The sequence below is a fragment of the Clupea harengus genome, chromosome 4 (genome assembly GCF_900700415.2).
Source record: "Clupea harengus chromosome 4, Ch_v2.0.2, whole genome shotgun sequence".
NCBI classification, from domain to species: domain Eukaryota; kingdom Metazoa; phylum Chordata; class Actinopteri; order Clupeiformes; family Clupeidae; genus Clupea; species Clupea harengus.
In genome coordinates this window covers 17,985,340-18,004,949 of record NC_045155.1, presented here as the reverse complement: position 1 = coordinate 18,004,949, position 19,610 = coordinate 17,985,340, and the positions used below count along the sequence as shown (strand labels likewise).

At 45.4% G+C, this 19,610-nt stretch overlaps 1 protein-coding gene across 5 annotated transcripts in view; it reads right to left on the bottom strand.

The window, feature by feature from the left end:
• ndrg3b (ndrg family member 3b) overlaps nucleotides 1-19,610 on the bottom strand; it is a 50,245-nt gene that overhangs the window by 27,936 nt on the left and 2,699 nt on the right. For 3 of the 5 annotated variants that reach the window (XM_031566528.2, XM_031566532.2, XM_012834557.3), the window contains exon 2: nucleotides 583-664. In XM_031566528.2, coding sequence (XP_031422388.1) covers nucleotides 583-639 — 57 coding nt within the window. In that variant the 5' untranslated portion in view covers nucleotides 640-664. Of the gene's footprint in view, nucleotides 1-582; nucleotides 665-4,707; nucleotides 4,825-6,821; nucleotides 6,891-19,610 lie in introns of those variants that run through there. The other 2 variants (XM_031566531.2, XM_031566529.2) reach the window with 2 other exon arrangements.

Below are 19,610 nucleotides of genomic sequence, written 5' to 3'. Positions count from 1 at the left end.
TTTTGCGAAAGGAGAAAATTGGGAACCGGAGAGAGGAGATGATTCATCCTCAAGTGACCTTTTCCTCTCCTCTCCCCCTACTTTGCTCTTCCTGTGTCTTTACAATCCAGCCAGTCTGGTTCAAGGCCAACTATGGCTCTGTACGACTCCAGCACACACACACACACACACACACACACACACACGAGTGTGATGTGATGACAGACAGGCGAGAGATGATATTCAAAGCAGTCTGTTCTTAAATGTAACTCGTCTTCCTCCAGCTACTGACTGTGCTCTGTCAGACAGTGCCTCGTTGCTCGGGGTAACCAGCTTGTCAAAGCTTGGGGGGTAGGGGGAGGGTTGTTGAAGGGAGGGCACCCAATCAATACATGCAAATCAAAGATGCAAGGACTCGCCAGGGAAAAGACAACAAAGGAAGACAGAGAAAGGAGTGCGTTCTAGAGGTTTATGATAAATAAAACTACTCTGCCACGTCTCCCCTTAACTATGTGGCTTTGTGTGTGTGTGTGTGTGTGAGTGACTGAGTGAGTGACTGAGGGAGTGAGTAAGTAGAGTGAGTAAGATGTTAATGAAACCCACCTTGTCCATCAGGAGAGGTTTGATCTCGGTCAGCTGCACGTCCTGAAGGTCGTCCATCCTGTCAGCTGTCAATTAATCACACCTGTGGGAAGAGAGTGCAAAGAGGCAGGATGAGAAAGGAGGAGAGAAAGATAGAGTGAGTGAAAGGAAGAGAGAGAGTGGAGAGGATGATTCATTTCACTTGCTGTTGGCAGTATCGACTCCTGCCAATCATGTGCGGGCACCTTCATTAGTAGAATCATTATCCACAGTCTCCAAATACATTCGCCCCCTGCAGCGAACACTGAAGGGAGAGAAACTACTGCAGATTTCTACAAGAACTATCTGGCACCTGTCACAATATGTACCTGTGGCCAGATGTGCGTGCAGATTGCTCGGTCAGAGTAATGAGACTGGAAGTGCAGGAATGAGTAAAGGAGCCCGTCTATACACTGGCCACTATGGGCAGAGCTCCACAGGCACACAACACAGCTGATACAATTGGTACTTGTTGAATGAAGGCTTGGGCTATTATTACTGTTAGAGCCTCCAATAAAATGGAGAGAGAGAGAGAGAGTGCATGCGAGTTGTGTGTGTATGAGAGTGCTAGCGAGCGCGTGTGTGTGATGAGGGTATTTAAGCTGCAGGGTCAGTGATATTGCCCCCTTGTCACTCTCTCCCTGCAGAACTTAAGTGTGAGAGCGTAACCATAACCCTCTCATCTGCTCTACAGGACCACATCTCCTCCTGTCCTGTTCTTTCCCTCATCTCTACCTTCAGGCAGAAACTCAGATAGAAGAGAGAGACCAAGATAAACACACACATATACTCACAGAGAGAGAGAGAGAGAGACAGACAGACACACAGACAGAAAGAGAAAGACAGTGACAGAGTAAGAGAGAGAGGTGCTGAGAAACAGGGGAGGCAATCAATTACACTGAGAGCAGCCTTGCTAATGACAACCACCAAAGCCCATCATTGGCTGCTGTCCAGTTCATGGTTTATGCATGATCATCACATCCCTTCTGAATGTCAAACCTTACAGACGCTTCTTATTAAAAAAAAAAGGCCACTACTGTGTGTTCTCATGTAAAGGCCACTATTGTGTGTTCACATGTAAAGGGGCCATTATGAAGGAGATGAATCAGAGGCTCCCTTTACCAGACACTGGCTGCTGTTTGTGTTCACTCAGACTGTAGCTCATCCTGCTACCAGACGTCCACACCAATCTCATTAGGCGTTTGATTAGTATCCAAACACTGCCAAAGGGTACAATGTACAATGTTATGCCAGACACTAATATTGTGCAAAACATAAAGATATACAAAAATATTGAGAGCAGAGTGGTTGCTCCGTCTCCCTTTTTAATGCCAGCAGTCTGAATCACGACTCAGCGACTCGCTGCAGCACTATAAACATGGCCGCTGGCCTCGACGGAGGGATTAAAAGATTCTGCTGGGTCTTTGCAATATGTCTTAAGGCTGCGTTCATGTTGCAAGCCATAGTGCTCTATCCGGATTTATTGCTCAGATCCAATTTTTTTGGATGGCTGTTCATGTTATTTCTTTTAAATGTGGCAATATCAGATTCCAGTGTGAACTGGTCACGGTCCTGAACCGACCCACATGCGCAAAAATAACTTTAACAAAGACGGCACGCGCAGCATGCTACGTTTACGGTTACATTTGCAAGTGGGGCAATGGCTGCTACTTTCAAGTCCAATATGACTGTTCAGCCTGAGGTTGCAATGAAAAAAAATTCAAATAAATCAGACCCGCTTCTGATTTAGGATCACACATGGAAGTGGGCCAAACCAGAACTGAAAAGATCAGATTCCATGTGATTTCTGCTATTCACACTGTTGAATGAAAAAAAAAAAAAACAGATTTGAGTCACATATGAGTAAAAAACAAACAAACAAAGAAACCAACAAACAAATCTAGGTCACTTTTGCCTGCAGTCTGAATATAGCCTTAGAGGAGGGCAGGAAAAGATGCAATGATTACAGATCTTTTTAAGGGCTGTACACGCTGCCACCATCAAACTCTTTAAAAATACACTTTCTGTTAATAAATGCCTACATGTGGTCCAAATGTTGGAGCTCACTGCATCACAGCTGAGCAGAAAGGGTGGCATGAATAAAATCAATCTGTCTCTTTTGTAGTGACTGAGCTCCAGGCTGTGTGTGGCAGTGTTGTGACGTCTTTTCAAGGACCTTAGGACCACACTGAGACCTTTGGTCACCCCAAACCATTCTGACGTTAGTCTTCTGCTTTTGTGTATGTGTGTGTGTGTGTGGGTGTGTGTGTGTAGTCATTTGAGGGCGCCATTACCATCTCTCCTGGTCGTCTTTGTAGCGCTCACAGTCATTCTCCCAAGGGGTTGATGGGAAGAATATGAGGACAGAGGCCAGACTTCCTGAATACGTCAGCCAAACCTCCCCACTGGTGGCTAATTACGCCATCCGACAACCTGTTCTCCTTTAGACACCACTGCGACCTCTTTCTCTCTCTTTTTCTCTCTCTCGCTCTACCTCCCTCATCCTGCCTATCTTCTTGCATGCTCTCCTGTATCTTTTGAGCTCGATGTGTCTCTCTCTCACACACACAAACACAACCTACTTTTAAAAATGCAACCCGGCAGATAAGGGGATGGCACAGTATTTCAGTCCATGCCTGACTGTATTTCTATCTCTCACCGAGACCAAATGCACCTCCAGCTGTTAGGGGAATACAGGAGTCAATGGTTTTTCTTCCGCGTCGAGTCTACATCCAATTTTCCAGAGAATACGATGGCAAACACACACAGACACACACGATTAAACACCAGAGTGTAGACTTACAGGGACATTTTCCACCCTCAAAATGTGTCTCTCTGTGACGAGGCAGGGAGTAATGGGAGTCTGTTGTGTGTGAGTGTATTGGTCATAACGCATGAGAGAACATGAGTATGCATGAGAACTTGGGTGCGTGACGGAGACAGTGTGAATGGGAGTATGACGGCAAAAACAGCTGGAAGAAACTGCCTATTCCGCCCAGGCAGGTGGTCTTTTAATACATTTAATTTCTCACCAAGGCGTGGGGTTCTATTCTTCTCTGACAGGGAACATTTTCAAAGATCACATTCCCTTTATTGGAAGAGTGGCCCATTATGCCGACATATCTCTGTAATTAGCAGAGAAGCAGGAGCAAACCTGTGTTATGGGCTAATGCAATCTGTTTTAATGTTTTAAAAGATTAAGGAGTTGAGCACCTTGGAATAGGTAGTCTAGATTGTCTGACATGAATTAACAAATGTCATCAATGAGGTCACACAATAAGGACATTATTATGTTGTTATTTCTATTCTCATATTGTAGTCTAATTAAAATAAGGATTGCAGCACCTAAATCACAGTCAGCTCGAAAGGGACGTGGCTAGGGCAGTTTAAAACATGTCAGACAAGCTACAATTATGGATCAACAAATGTAATTGCTTTGAACAAAAGACCGAGCACCCTGGTTTATTATTTGTAAAGGCGCTGCAGCTGAATACTGTTCAGAACCTGCTGTGACGTAGCCATCTTCTGACATTGCAATCTGGTCTGACGCATTCAGTTTGAAGGGATTGCTTGACAAGGCTATTGGTTGGCTTTAACCAAATCTTTCCTTAATCAACCTCGGCCTGGCTCTGCCCATTCAGTGCGTCGGCAATAGTGCCCACGGGGTGCCGTTTCCGCCAGCCATTTTCGTCCTCAAACTAGGCCAAACTAAGCCAGTGATGGCAAGAGAGAGGTAGAGAACAACAGTTGAAAAGAAAGAGAGAGAGAGAGACAGGGACTGGGAGATGGAACACAGTCACCATGACTAAGACCAAGCCTCAGATGCTATATTAGCTCACCGCTTCACACTCAGACACATTCTAGACTTCCACACCTCACTGTGATAAAATGTGTGTGTGCGCGCGTGTGTGTGCGTGTGTTTGTGAATGTGTGTGTGAGAGACAAACGAAACTGCAGTTCAATTTGCACTCCCCATTTCCCAAGCCTGGCGTCTACTCCTCCAGGAATGAGCAGAGGATTCAACATCCCATCCAAATCCGTTCTGAAGACACACCTAAGAACAATGCGCTGGTCGTTGACACCAAGAGCAAAGCGGGCTAACGTTACCTCTGATTGCCTCTCCTCTGCGTGTCCCTCCTCAACACCTCCGCAGGTGTAACCGAACCTTAACACTGAGCACACCCGACACCTCGCCGCTTTGGAAGAGAAGCCTCTGCGGGGGGTGGGTGGGTGCACGCCACTGGACTCGCCAGGACACAACTCAGAGGGCGGCGCTTGGGCAGCAGAGCCTGCCAGCCAGGCGTCACGCTTGCGTAAGAGTTTCACCTCAATCCATACAGACCAGCCTTAAACACCACCTAACTTTTACAGTCAGTTCCAGCAGGGCCATGGCAGCAGGGCACTGACCTAAAGGAATATGTCTAATCCCTGTGACTACAGGAAGGGAGAGAAGGATGGAGAGAGAGAGAGAGAGAGAGAGAGAGAGAGAATGTGGCAGGAGGAAGTGGAGAGGAGAGGAGAGAAGAGAACGGTCAACAAGAAAAAAAAGACAACTGGTCAAAAAAGAGGAGAGACAGGAGAGGGAGGGAGAGAGAGAGAGGCAGAGTAAAAAAGAGAGAGAATAAAACAGTTCTAAAGGCTGGAGGGTAGCCATCAAGTGTTGACTAGATAATAGAGTACAGCCAGGCGACAGAAACCATAAAGAGAGAGGGAGTGAGACTGAAAAGCAGACAGTCGTGGCGTGGTGACAGTCAAGATGAGAGGAAAAGCAATTACAGACAAACGTCACTACAGACACTGGCAGTATCAAAAGCAGCTCCCGGCCACCGGAAGCATGTCACCAGCCGTTCAGGAACGAGGAGGTTAAATGAGTGCTGTTGACACACTGATTCATCGAGAGAGAAACAGAAAGAGAGAGAGAGAGAGAGAGAGAGAGAGAGAGCGCAAGAGCGAGAAGACAGAATGAGTTTGAAATAACAAAAAGCTGAGGGTGGTTACATCACTGCCCAGCCAGTTTGCATCAACAGTACACACTCTGAGGTGGGGGTAAGGTGTAGCTCTCCGCTGCATAAAAACACCGGAGTGTCACCGCAGCAGACAGACACAGACTACAGCAGACCAGCAAAGGGGCTGTAGGCATCAGCAGCCGTGAGAGCAGGGCTGGCAAAATTGCTAGCCTGACGTCCTGTAACAATCAAGCTTTCCAGTCGGGGCTACCAAAATGTAACACCACCCTGTCTGATGAGCTATCAGAAATGATCCCGTGTGTGAACTAGCTGGCTAAAATTACTGCTATTCGGAGGAAAACTTTGGCCACCAAACAACTGAGTTGTTAATCATGATGGTTTGTCCACTGGGAAGTGCACAAGTTAATCAGAAAGGTACTAGTTAGGTTGTGTTTGATGCCAGAGTCCTCCGCCACACCAGTATTCTACGCAAAATAGTGCACCAGAAAAGCAGCAATATTATGTTTTGCGCACATAATGGACAAACGTGTCGATCATAACATAGGATTTACAACATGATTTTTGGAATAAATGAAAGTTTACTTCCACCTTTATCCAATTTGTTCATACATATTGCCACAGTCCATGACAGAGCCGTGAGCAAACACTCTAACATAAAACTGTGGATGTCTTTCAGACTTTTGCAGATTAATTTCTGGTTTTATTGTGTTGTTATCTAATTCATTAATCTGAAGATTGCCTGCCTGAAGAGCTATCAGGGATTTAGAAAAATGTTGTGAGCCCTGGAGAACCAGAGGCGGCAGGTACTTCAGCACTTTAAAACCATTTCACATAGTTTCCAAACAGAAGAAGAAGCAAGTGTGTGTGTGCCTGTGTGTGTCTAAGCATGTATGGAGGAGGGAGGGGGTTCTGTAGTCATCTTTATTTATAGAGTATTAAAAAAGGTAGTCAGCCAGGACGAACATGCCGAGAGACAGGAATACGCTGAGGAATAAGCAAGAAGTGATGGGGAGAAAAGTGTAAAGATGAAGAGAAGTGAAAAGCCGTAGTGTGGAGGGCGAGGACATATCTTTACTGCTGCAGCCTCTCAGCCGTATTGCACATAGGGGAGATGGATCACTGGTGATTCGTAACCAAATTACCGGCACCCAATACGAGGGCCTGGATCGCATCCTCGGAGACACCTAGCCCGCCCCTCCACCTCCCAAACCACATCAGCTTGATGGAACCAGTTCCGCTGTGCTTGGCTGTTACCATAGAGACAATGTTCGTCAGCAACTCTGGAAGACGTAGGTGCTCCTGGACAGCATAGCTGGGATGATTCTGGCGGAGAAGAAAAGAATGGAGAAGGCTCACAGAAAGACAAAAAACTAAAACAGAAACTAAAAAAAAAAAAGTGTCCAGAGAGAAAAGGAACCAAAGAGCAAAGGAAAGACAGAAAGAAAGGAGTGAACAACTGAAAGATAAGAAGTAGAGACCAATGCCGATTCCCTCCCCTTGGGTCACACAGTCGCTGGAGCCACAGGGAATGAGTGACGGATCCATCAGCACAAGGACACGGTCACGCAGGCCTCGCCTGCCAGGCGCCACTCTATCTGCCTGCTGCTAACACAATACCAGTGCATTCACCAGGGCCGATTCACACACAGCTCCCTTCATCACTCCTGCCCGCCTGTCCATTTTACACAATTACTGGGAAAATTACACTTCATTAAATAGCAGTCCTCCTGGGATAGATATGAACAATGGTCCAGCTGGTCATGGCCCGGACATTTCCCAACGTGTGACATATTAGTGCTGCTGATAGCACGACTCGGCCACCACACTAAACAGTGGCACACTACAGAGGGGGGAATAATACAAAACCGCCCAGCACCACAGTGGCAATCCTTTATGCAGCTTCCCAACAGGGTTCAAGGTAAGAATCGTGATACTCTGACTCATCAATACTTTACCCTCCTCCTTAAAACTGGAGGGACATTTAGAAAATGACCCATTCAACTTCTCAGTGTAGCCTAACTGTGAATCAATGTGTACATTTGGAATATAGAGTTAAGGCAGACTGAAATAAAATGCCACAACTGATAAAAGTGATAAAACGTCTGGTACAAATTTATGGTACATAACATTGTATGGCCTGTTGCACAGCTTGTTGTGATTGTCATCTCACTATTCTCCTGTCAACTGACCTACATCACCTGCCAGTCAAACAGGGATTATATGACCAAAGAGGTTGTTGTCAAATCTGTCAGCGGCATCGTAGATCTGCGATTCCTGCAGAGCCCAGGCAAAGCTTTCTCAGCAGCGGCACACACTGAATGGTTATCGGAACACCATTGACCCACATCAAGCCTTTCTCCGTGAGTCAGCAGAGCCTTGTGCTTGAGAGAAAAATAAAAAATAAAACAAACAAACAACTACAACAACACAAAGCCGAGCCTACTAATGCTGAAATAAAGCAAAGCAAAACAAAGCAAAGCAAAGCGAGCCAGATCACCAGTGAGCAGGGCCGGCATTAACGCCCGCGGCTAATCTGTCTGAGTTTTTAATCGTCTGAGCAGCGGAAACGTTCCTTCCGTCCAGTGACAGATTGGAAGTCTTAACGAGCATTTGGACGGCTGCTGAAAGAAAGGATCGGATAAGTAAGTGATGCAGATAGATAGGAGACTTTACTGTCGAGGAGGGAGATTTGTTGTGACAAGTCTGTACATGTTCCATACAAAACATACAGATAACCACCTCACAATGAAATCGTGGAACAAAGGAATATGCAAATAATCATAATAATTTCAAAATAATCTATAAAAAAAAAAAAAGACAGCGTTTCAGGGAAAAGATTAGTTCCACGCCTGGTGATGGATATGCTTCATCTTACTAACAATTAAACAAGAGGTTAGGGTTATGTGCAATGTTCCCTCTAAGCTGCGCGCAGGCTAGTCGAAGTGGCCGCGCAATAGATTTTGCAGACCGCGCACATTCTTCAGACCGCACAAACGACTTTCTTTCAGGAGTTAAAAATCTGAGCATCAAAGGTGATGTAGGCTAGGTAATAAACATTTAAAATACTGACATGTCTAATAACCAAGCCGGATGTACGTTAGAATGTTTACATAAAAAGTATCCTTTAGGCTACTCTTGGCGGGCCCTGCTCCAGCAATTAGGAGTGGCGTGATCTGCAAATTCTGCTCGGAGGCAAAAGCGAAAGGAAAGTTCGCTCGTGGGAAAACTTCCGAGTGGAAGCTTGATTACCTAAAGCGTCATCTGACACAGAAAGTCCATGTAGACGCATTGAAAACATTAAGACTTAGACATGGGAACTCTATCAAATTCTCACAGAAGATGCTTGTGCTTTACATTAAGTTTCGGGAGCAAACTGATTTCAGTACGTCGCTTTGGACAAAAGCGTCTGCTAAATGACTAAATGTAAATGTAAAGTTACAAGACCGTTTTTGCTGGAATGATTCAGCTTTCAGGATGCACTGCAAAAAAACATCCTTGATGCCATTACCAAGTTCTACGCAGATCATGCGCTAGACATGAACAAAATGGTAATGTTTACTTCAGATGGTGCTTCTGTCATGTTAGGCATAAAGGAGCGGCTGCTTTACTGAAGCGTCAGGTACCGCAACTGACTGAGCAACACTGCGTGGCCCATAGGGAGGACTTGGGAAATGATGACGCATGGAAAGATGTCCCTATAATGAAAGAGGTAGAAACGCTATCCGGACAGTATATTCCATGTTTTGCAGATCTACCTTTAGGAAAAATGACACCATGTCAATTAAATAGGCCTATAATTATTCTTAAGCACTGCATTAGCATTTTTCTTTCAATGAAGTTCCACTTAAAATGTTGTACCTGCTGAGAAATGACTAAACACCTTGGATACTTTTTTATATATATATATATATATATATATATCATTTTCAGTCATAACCAGTGAACCAGTCATAACCTCCCTAAACCTTATTGAAGTTCAACCAAAGATCATTTAAGTTCAACTAAACTGACTGGTAAAACACAATCATTAAAATGTTCCCAAAGTCCAGCCATTATAAAGGATATTGATGAATATCAACTTTGTAGACATATTGATGCATTTGCTGTCATCTCTTTGAATCCCCTATGGCTAACGCAGGCTCGTGGTCATTTTCAGCAGGTCGCGTGGTTGCGAACTGCTCACAGTGCTGAAATGTGCGCTCAGAAAAAAAAAAAATTGCTCAGTGCTGAAAAAAAATTAGAGGGAACATTGGTTATGTGCAATGTTTCGGAGGCAGAAAATCCACCAAGGTGGCAGGAAAGTTGGCTGGTATTTTTTCCACTCATGCACAAGAGCTTCTGAGTCTTGTGAGTTTATTGAGTGCTGCAATGGCAACAAAACTTCTGCTAAAGAGGGCTCTTCTCAATTTTAAAGTCTTGTATCTGTAAATGGACGCTAGCGGTGTGAAGAGTGGATGATCCGTGTCATTTGATATCATGTGGTGGCTCTGTCATTTAAATGTCTGACTGGCTGATGATGATTTTGGAGGCAGTTTGTGTAATTTTGATGACTGAGAAGTCTGAACTGCATTTACATTACATTTACATTTAGTCATTTAGCAGACGCTTTTGTCCAAAGCGACGTACAAGGGAGAGAATATTCAAGCTACGAGCAATAGAACCTGGTGTAACAATAAATAAATAAATACTACTTTACATAAGAAATATAACAAAATGAAATAAAAAGAAAGAAAGAAGTGCAGAAATGTAACTGCTGTAATTGCAAGTTACGCACTAGTCGAAGTGCCAGTTAGGACGGGAAGTGCTCTCTGAAGAGTTGGGTCTTCAAAAGCTTCTTAAAGGTAGAGAGGGACGCCCCTGCTCTGGTAGTGCTGGGTAGTTCATTCCACCAACGTGGAACTACAAATGAGAATAGTCTGGACTGCCGTACTTGCACAGACGGCAGTGCCAAACGACGCTCACTAGAAGAGCGCAGCATCCTGGGTGTAACATTTGCCCTTACAAGAGCATTTAGGTAGGTGGGAGCAGAACCATCAAGCACTCTGTAGGCAAGCATAAGTGACTTGAACTTAATGCGAGCTAGGGGTGGGCGATATGAGCTAAAATTCATATCACGATATTTTCCACTGTCCAGACGATATCGATATGATATCACGATATATGAGGCAAAATCTGAATCATATTTTAATAGCCCTTCTTAGCTAAAATTATATTAGTTAAGGCAAAATATGTCATCATGAAAAGTAAAAATCAAATAATGATAAAATAAATATGTATCTACTGATATGTGCTACAAATGTAATTTCTGTATGATTCCAATCATTTCAAGCATTTTTATAATCAAAAATCGCTGAATTTGCGCATGTCCTGTTCAAACAGAGAGACATGCGAGGTGAGGCAGCGACGAGCAGCGGCTCATCTCAGATTGTGCAATCCCTCACTAACTGGGTTGAGCACATGCCTTTTGCTTTCTCGTTGTTTGTCACCACTGTAGTATTTGTGGACACTTGTATTGTATGTCCTCTCTATCCATATAATAGGTCATGTATTTCACGTATGTGTAGAACCTATGTAGTCTTGCTGATAAATGACATAAACCCGCATAGCAGTGAAAAAGCACTGAGGGGAGGCAAACAGTACCTCTGTCTCAATGAAGGGGGCGTGCGCGAGAGCCTGAAACTGGACTTTCAATCGAAACGTGAAATGTTAAATAATGGGAGACCAATGCCGGAGCTAAAAGGTATGCTTCAAACGACGGGACAGAAGATAACTCGATCGAATACTCACATTCAAAGCCAAATTGCTTTTGAAAAATGTTGGAACCTCAAGAATAGATTCGGCTTTGGACGAAGAGCGAAGACTAAATATTAGCATGAGCAATATTCGCTAACATTACATTGATATCAGAGTGAGCCCTTTGTCGATTTCCCATTATTTCTCTTAGGATTGTTTATATCTATGTGAAGCCATTTAACATCACACAAGTGGTTGTAATCACTTTGAACCCAAGACTGCTTTTTAATGGTGAGCTGATTTTGAAAAATTAAACTTTGCAGCTAAAGTTGTGTTTCCTGGTTATGGTTGTCGAATTGCTGTGCTAGCTAAGGAAACTTTAAATAACCTTAGCATAAACGATTTAAATGGAAGAGTTACATTTGCATGAAATGATAGCTAGTTATCTAGCTGATGTTATAGTCTCCTCGATTTAATCATAAAATTATAATGGGAAAGGGTAGAAACCCTCAGGGTGCCTGTGCAACTTCGTATGAAAGAGTTCATATTCACACATATTAACAAGAGTTCATCACAAGCTAGCAGCTGCCAACTGTATGTACCTTACCTATGTGGGTTAAGAATGATGATATGAAATATGATAAACAACCAGTAGACAATGTACAAGCTGCCAATTGAATGGTGATTTAACAGGTTGCTGTTGCTTACACCTTTGGCTAAAACAACACGGCGACACAACTATGGAGTGAGATATGGAGAGCCTGCCTACTTACTTCAGCTGCCTGCACGCTTGTTTGTTGCTAGCACTACATGCGCGCAACAAATGCATGCGCCGTCCGCTCATAAAAATAGGTCAACATATTAACATACCAAGAAAGAAGAAAGGTTAGATTAAAATAAAAAAAAAGATGTAGCTACTTAGTACTATCACTCAGTTGAAATTTGGAAAAAAACAATATGAATGCCAAATTCGAATTTATGAATTATGAATAAATCGCGGTATCCACGGTATTGCAAAATCCATATCATGGCGTGGCACAATACCGGTTTTTACTATCAAACCGGTATATCGCCCACTCCTAATGCGAGCAGCTACAGGCAGCCAGTGGAGGTCAATGAGTAGCGGGGTGACGTGTGCCCTCTTCGGTTGGTTGAACACCAGACGCGCCGCCGCGTTCTGGATCATTTGTAGTGGTTTCACCACGCAAGCCGGCAGGCCCGTTAGGAGGGCGTTGCAGTAATCAAGGCGGGAATTCACCAAGGTTTGCACCAGCAGCTGGGTGGCATACTGGGTTAGGTACGGCCTGATTTTGCGGATGTTGAATAGCGCAAAGCGGCAGGACCTAGAGACAGAGGCAATGTGGTCCGTGAAACTGCTGACAGGAGCGATCACACAAGGCCAATTCATTTTTCACCAGCCACACCACAGCGGGGGCCTACTGGCCGATGTGGCAACCGTATGCACGTCACAAGCAAGTCAGCTGACAACGAGGCACTGGAGACAGTCTATTAGAGACGCCACTTGTGGCACACTGATTACAGTCATCATGACACCAAACCCACTACACCCCTCACACTGAGTCCATCTAATGGGTAGAAAGAGTGGTTCTCACTATTAGCTTTGATTGGGACAAAGAGGCAGAGAGAGAGAGAGAGAGAGAGAGTGCGAGAGAGAGAGAGAGAGAGAAAGAGAGAGAGAGATCGAGTTGGGTGGCCATCACAATGATGATCAACTATACCACAATACCAGTGGGGGATATGACAAAGATCCGCACCAGGGCGATACCGTTATCATCTCCAGATGATTGGCTCATTTTCAGATTACTTCTGGCAATTAAGCACTGACAGCACACTCAAAAACCACACACACACACAAACTCTGTCTCTGTCTTTCTCACTCTCTGTCTTTCACACCCACACAACAAATGTGTGTACAACGACTTAAGACAGAGATTCAGCCACAGTGAATCTGACAGAAGCCCATTCCAAATAGGGTGCTGGAACAGAAGCAGCCGAGGTCTGTTCCGTGCTCCTCCAAAGACATCGGGACATTGTTTACAGACATTTGTGTTCGGCCCCCACGGATGCCTTTCCTAATACAGTGGCAGAAACCACACGGCCAGGCAGCCGGCCAGGCCACCACCACAAGGGCAACACGTGCCAACAGGAGGAGGCCATGCCAGCACCCTGTCTAAGCAGACTAGGCTCGTGTCCATACCCACTGAGGATGTTTTCACTTCATATTTCTTGAACCGTATACAGACACTGACAGAGACAACTGGGGAAAGTGAGAGAGTGTGTGTATGATGATATGTTTCATTATGCTCATCACTGTGATGTTACAAATTAATGTGTTGTTATTATTTTCTTTGGGCTTTGAATTAGATTTTTAGACAGAGAGAGAGAGAGAGAGAAAGAAACATTGAGAGAGAGAGAGAGAGAGAGAGAGAGAGAGAGAGAGAGAGACACACGTGTCAGTAGGCTACAGATGGCTTTTGTCTAAGCTGACTTCCGTGAGGAGGGCACAAGAACATGACAGGAATTACCCCAAAACCCCTGCTGGTTGACGGAGCTCTCCGCAAAGCCCAAACAAACCAACACGACAACACGCACATCATCACAGACACATACACACACACACACACACACAGACAGACAGACAGACAGACATTTGCATTAAATGTTTCACTTTGGCCTCTCCTATCCAAAACCGTTTTGTTATGTCTTTCCGGCACCTCCTACGGACAGCAGGTGAAGAAGATACCATTCTATTTGATATTTGTAAGGATCTGTGTGTATGGGTGTGTGTGTAAAAGAGGGAGTGTGAAGGACAGGAAAAAAGCTGACAAAATATGTACAATAGATTATCTTTGGTGGGCACGTCGGTGGCACCATAGATCATAAATGACAGGTAGGGGGCGGATGCAATTTTGTCACCAGTCTTTTCCCGGAGGAGGTCTGACGTCACTCTAAACTGGACACAGGTCTTGTCATTGGCACCAATAGGCTAGATTCCTATTCAACATGTTCTTCATCAGTGTGATCTGGGATTTAGTTTTGTGAACAGGAGTTCCTCTTTGGCTATTCTAGGCAGTGTTGAACTTAATGACCATTTCACGGTCCTCCGCTGAGCCATTCTTCTAATCTAATCACTGACGTGAAGTGGGAGGGGGCTCTGGGTTTTTCAGGTGATGTATCAGTCCCTGCAGGTTTTGGGTTTTCATTACTGTTTTTGTGCAACTTCAAAGCTTAAAGTGTGCTGATCCGGTACCAAGTTTACAGCTGCCTGCAATGGACCGGCCACATTGCCTACAATACACACACAGCATAGCATTCCCCTCGTACCTCCCACCACGGGTACTGCGTTAGCCAGTGTGCTTGAAAGTAGTGCTTTTTCTTCTTCACTGGCTCAGTGGGCCTCTCCCTGCCTGCTCCTGCACTCCCATCATCAGCTGTACCATCGGAGTTGGTACCTCTCGTTGGTTCTCACTCTCTATCTGTCTCCACCGCTCTCTCCTCGTTTTGTTTTTAAAAATCCTCAGCTATAGATCACTTCATCTTTGAAACACGGTAACAGCGAAATGGTTTATTTCTCGAGTTTCATCATCAGTGCGCGTGAAGGTAGAGTGCAAGCAGGGAGAGACAGAGTGAGCCAGTGAAGAAGAAAAAGTGCTGTTTTCAACCACAGCCAACCCAGCACCCGTGGGGCACTTAAACAGCCTAATGATCCATCATGCACCCGCACAAATGCAACCATGTGAAATTAGAATTCGTACACGCTCCAAAAATGCATATGCATATGCAACCGTTTGGTGGCAGTCTGGAGCCCTGAGGTCAGGCTGGCAGGTGTGCAGTGTGAAGCCTGCTTGGGCTCTGCTGACTGGGTGTCGTGGCAGCAGGTCATACGAGCTCAACTGAAGCAAAGCGGACTCCTGCTGCTGCTGTCAGCACTCGCCCATTCCTCCTTTCCCCTCTCCCTTCGTCCTCCTTTTCCCTCTCTCTTTATCCTCCTTTTCCTTCTCCAGTCTCTCGGACCCCCTAACGTACACTTCTCTCTTTCTGCTCTTCCTCTTCTGGGATTCTATTTCCTGTTCCACATGCCTTCTTTCTTGTTCTCTCTGTTTCTGCCTTCATTAGCCCGGGTAGCATCATCCGGGAGCAATCCTGTAAGCTCCCAGTGAATCCTTAGAGGAGCTGCTACTTGCCACAGAGGGTCACCCCAGGGTGCTGCCTTACATGAAACCAGGACAAGAGGGAGGAACTGGGGCAACAGACACCTCGCACTGGGGTGAGAGAGATAGGGAGGGGACTGAAGAGGAGAGACCTTACAGTGCTTTGACATGGGCGGTATGAAGGTATATCTGAGGTGCAAGAATACATAAACAAACAAACAAATAATTAAATAAACAAACAATATGAGAAATACTAAGGGAAAAAGGGTTGAAAACAAAACAAGCCATATCTTCACATCAAACTACATCAAAAACGAGCCTCCCAATCCTCTCATGCTCTTCCTCACAGTTGCATACCAAAGCTAAAACAGATCTCATGCGTCAGGTGGGCCTCTGCAACTTTGAGCTTCAGTGTTTTGACAGCTCTCTCTAGACACCTTGTACTGATTTCCCAGATGAATCTACTTCCCCGTGTTCTATCTCTTCTTCTCCTCCTCCTCCTCACTCTGAAGAGCTGAGTGTTAGTCTTTCCAACAGGTACATGGGTATGATCGGAGATGGGGAAAGGGTGGTTAAAAAAAAGCACCTGTTTGTGCTAATTAGCTTTAGCGCAGATGCTACTGAATGAGTACCATCCTAACATGCTCCTTCTGTCTTATATCAATAGAAGGCTATGCTTTACCCTCAGGGACTCCCCATTCCCAGGGACTCAACACCCATGAAATGCATCCTTTTGTTTTTTTCTCCCATGGCAGGTGCACAGTACTGTAATGCTGTATAATTATCACATTCCTAAAATAGAGGTGTAATGGTTCTACACATGTGCTGAATATGAGTGAATATCATTATATTGAGCATATAATGATGATCACTGATATCTATGAAATCTATGTTCACGTTTCAAATGGGAAAAAAAGAAGAAAACTTTCGACGTAGAGAAAAACACAAGTGGGCTGATTGGGCCGTACGATAGGAGAAGAAGGAGAATCGTGAGAATATGATGCTCTACCACCGGTGCAACATGCAATATTCAACACCTCGCCTGCGACCGGCCTGGAGATCATTTTACCCTCTTCAGCCCTCTCTCCTTCCACAGCCACCTCTAACAGACACATAGCCTTCTCTACTGCCATACATACACACACACACACACACACACACACAGGGAGAGAAAGGGAAACGTGTGTGTGTGTGGAGAGAGAGGACACACACACACACACACACACACACACACAAATACCATGGTACAATAACCTGATACAGGGCCCACGCCCTGCTTCACATATCCACCAGGCAAGAGGCCAGTCACAGCCTCACCATCCAGCTGTCATTTTCCACAGTGTGGACCCCCCCCCCCACCCCTTTTTTCTCCTTTCCCTGTCGCCCCACTGTCTGTTATTGTACTGTACTCTCCTCCACATCCCTTCCTTTCTCTCTTACCTCAACTCTCCTATCGTTACGAGCTCATATAACATGGGCCTGACCCTCACCGTGCTTCACGCGTTTCACCCACAGGAGGATCTGTCCACTTAAGCCTGATGTACACCGCTAACACACGCATGAGCCCCTCTCAACCAGGGACATCCTTATGCTCCTGAGGAGCCTATGGCACGGCAGGCAGCATCAGCTGATGAGGAGGCATCAACAGACAGAAGGTGGACAGGTGGTGGAGTTGTTGATGATCACTTACTGTATGCACACACGCACTCATTGATCGACCACAATCGCCCCCGCCCCCACACACACACACTACACACTAACCACCTCACACACTTTTAATCAAAGCATATCACTGTTGCTATTTACTCTTTCTCTGACAATACAAAGGAAAGGAAACCAATTAAACCCAGTCCATTAGGACAGCTGCTGGCATTATGAAGAGAGACAAGAGTCAGTCCACAGAAGAAGGTAGGGAAGGGGCTTCCAGACTACCAGAGGAGACGGCGGGCTTCACAGTGGCAGGACTCCACCAGGGAGCCATAGCGAGATGATGGGAGATGATATGCTAAACAGAGGCAGAATATGCATGAGCCCCCAACTCAGCACTGGGCCTTTGATGTCTTGGCCATTTTAGCCTCCACCAGTGCTGAATGTGAATGCATGTGGCAGTGTGCTTCCATATTGCTTATTGCTGCCTAGCCAGGGGACCGACCACTTCTGAGGCCATAGATTTAGGGTTCGGCTCAAATCAGAGATGAACTGACAATTATTATAAGTCACTAAATGGAGAAGGAATCAGAGGTCCCATTCTGTGGCTTAGAAGGAATGTCCAAAAAAAAGATGGAAGGAAAGAGAGGTGGGAGAGAGGTGGTGGGTGGTAGATGAGCAAACTGAGCAAAGCCCTCATTTCAACACCAGCGCTGTCTCTCTATCTTCGCCCCCTGCTGTGTGGATCACAGGCACAACACAGGGAGAGGACTTACACCATCCTCTAATGCCTGCCTGATCAGAGGCCACAGACTGCGACAGTCCGGGGGGTGTGTGTGTTCAGTTCAGGAGGTAAATTACGTGACTTTCATTTGGCTTAATGGTGAGGGGGGGGGGGGGGGGGGGGTAGGCCTAATCTACCATCAGTGGTGACTCCTCCATGTCTAAACCTCCCTTTGTTAAAATAGCAGGATTCTGGTATAAGCTGTTAGCCAGGGATGCTTTCGAGGAGCTCACCCAATCTGACTGAAGTGGCTGTTGAGTTACTGGACCGCATCATTTACCATTTGAGATGTCAGTGCATTCATGTTCACATTAACTCATTTCACAGGAGCTTGTAAGTGAAGCAACTTGCAAGTAATGAGTGCCTCCATTTAGCAATATAGCAGCGGCGTAGCAGTGCACTGAGCCCTCCCAAGTTTTGGAAGCTACAAAAACATCAGCTCTGTCGTGCCTCCCTTCCTATTTTCAACCGAGAGCCAGCTGTCAGGGAAGAAAAAGGTGAGATGATTGGAAGAGACAGACAAGCTGCAGCCTGGTCGGCAGGGCCTGCTGGGCACTCATCATGAATTTGTTTGTGCGTGTGTGAGTATGTGTGCATGTGTGTGCGAGTTCGTGGCTACAGCAGGGGTTAGCTGGTCATTCACTTCTCCCTGCTTCTATCCCTCCACGGTGCCTTCTCTCTGATCCTTGACAGCGCCAGAAATAGAGTCAAAGGACAGAGAGAAAGGGGATGAGAAGATAAGTCCAGAATGGGGCTGGGGCCAATGAACAACAAGGTTGAGGGCAACTACAAAAGCTGCCTGCTGGCTTCAAAAACGGTAAGACTGCTCAAGAGACACAGTGATGGAAGTCGGTCGATGGCTAAAGTATAATCTGCTTGTGTAGCTCAACTGGTAAAGCGATGTGCTCACAACACTACGGTCATTGGTTTGGAAGCTCATACGGTTAAAGTTATATCGGACAACTTTGTTTATATATCTGGATAAAAGCATTTGCTAAATGACTATGTGTGTGGTGAATGGTAAATGTAATGCAATTGTACCATTGTGAACACACACTACCACTCACTGAGGGACTTGATTACATTTATGAAGAGCGGACAGCTGGCCGCATCACAGGCTGAAGTGCTTTTGGTGTTACCTCTCGGATGCTCTGAGCAGATCAGTGCGAAAAGCACTCAACAGACCTGCCCTAGGCAGACACACTCACTGGAATGGGCCATGATGCAGAGTGAGAGGCTCTGGGTGAGTTTCTGCTGCCCTGGCTGACAAAGCCAAGCACTGGAACAGAAGGCAATGAGCAAGTGAGAATTTCTTTCTGTTTTTCTCTCTCTCTCTCTCTCTCGTTTTCATTCCCTCCTCATCTATCTAAAAAAAATGGTCTCATACGGGTGCAAGATAAATAAAGCTTTCTTCTGCACTCAAATATGCACGGATAGCGAACTGCCAGCCCAGTGTGGTTTCTGGGGGATAAGCCTACATCAAATAAGTCAAGAAGAGCAGTTATTAGGGCACTGCTGTTCGATGCACACCAATACGTCTCGAAGAAGTACAGCAAACCCAAGACACTTCTTCAGGTGATGGATGAGAAAACTACCTTCTTTGTTAAATCCATGTCTTCTCCAATTTCTCAATTCAATTCTTGACCTCTCCATCTTTGCCAAATAGTTCCTCAAGGGAGAGAATCAGAGTTGCAGTGATTGCCCCTA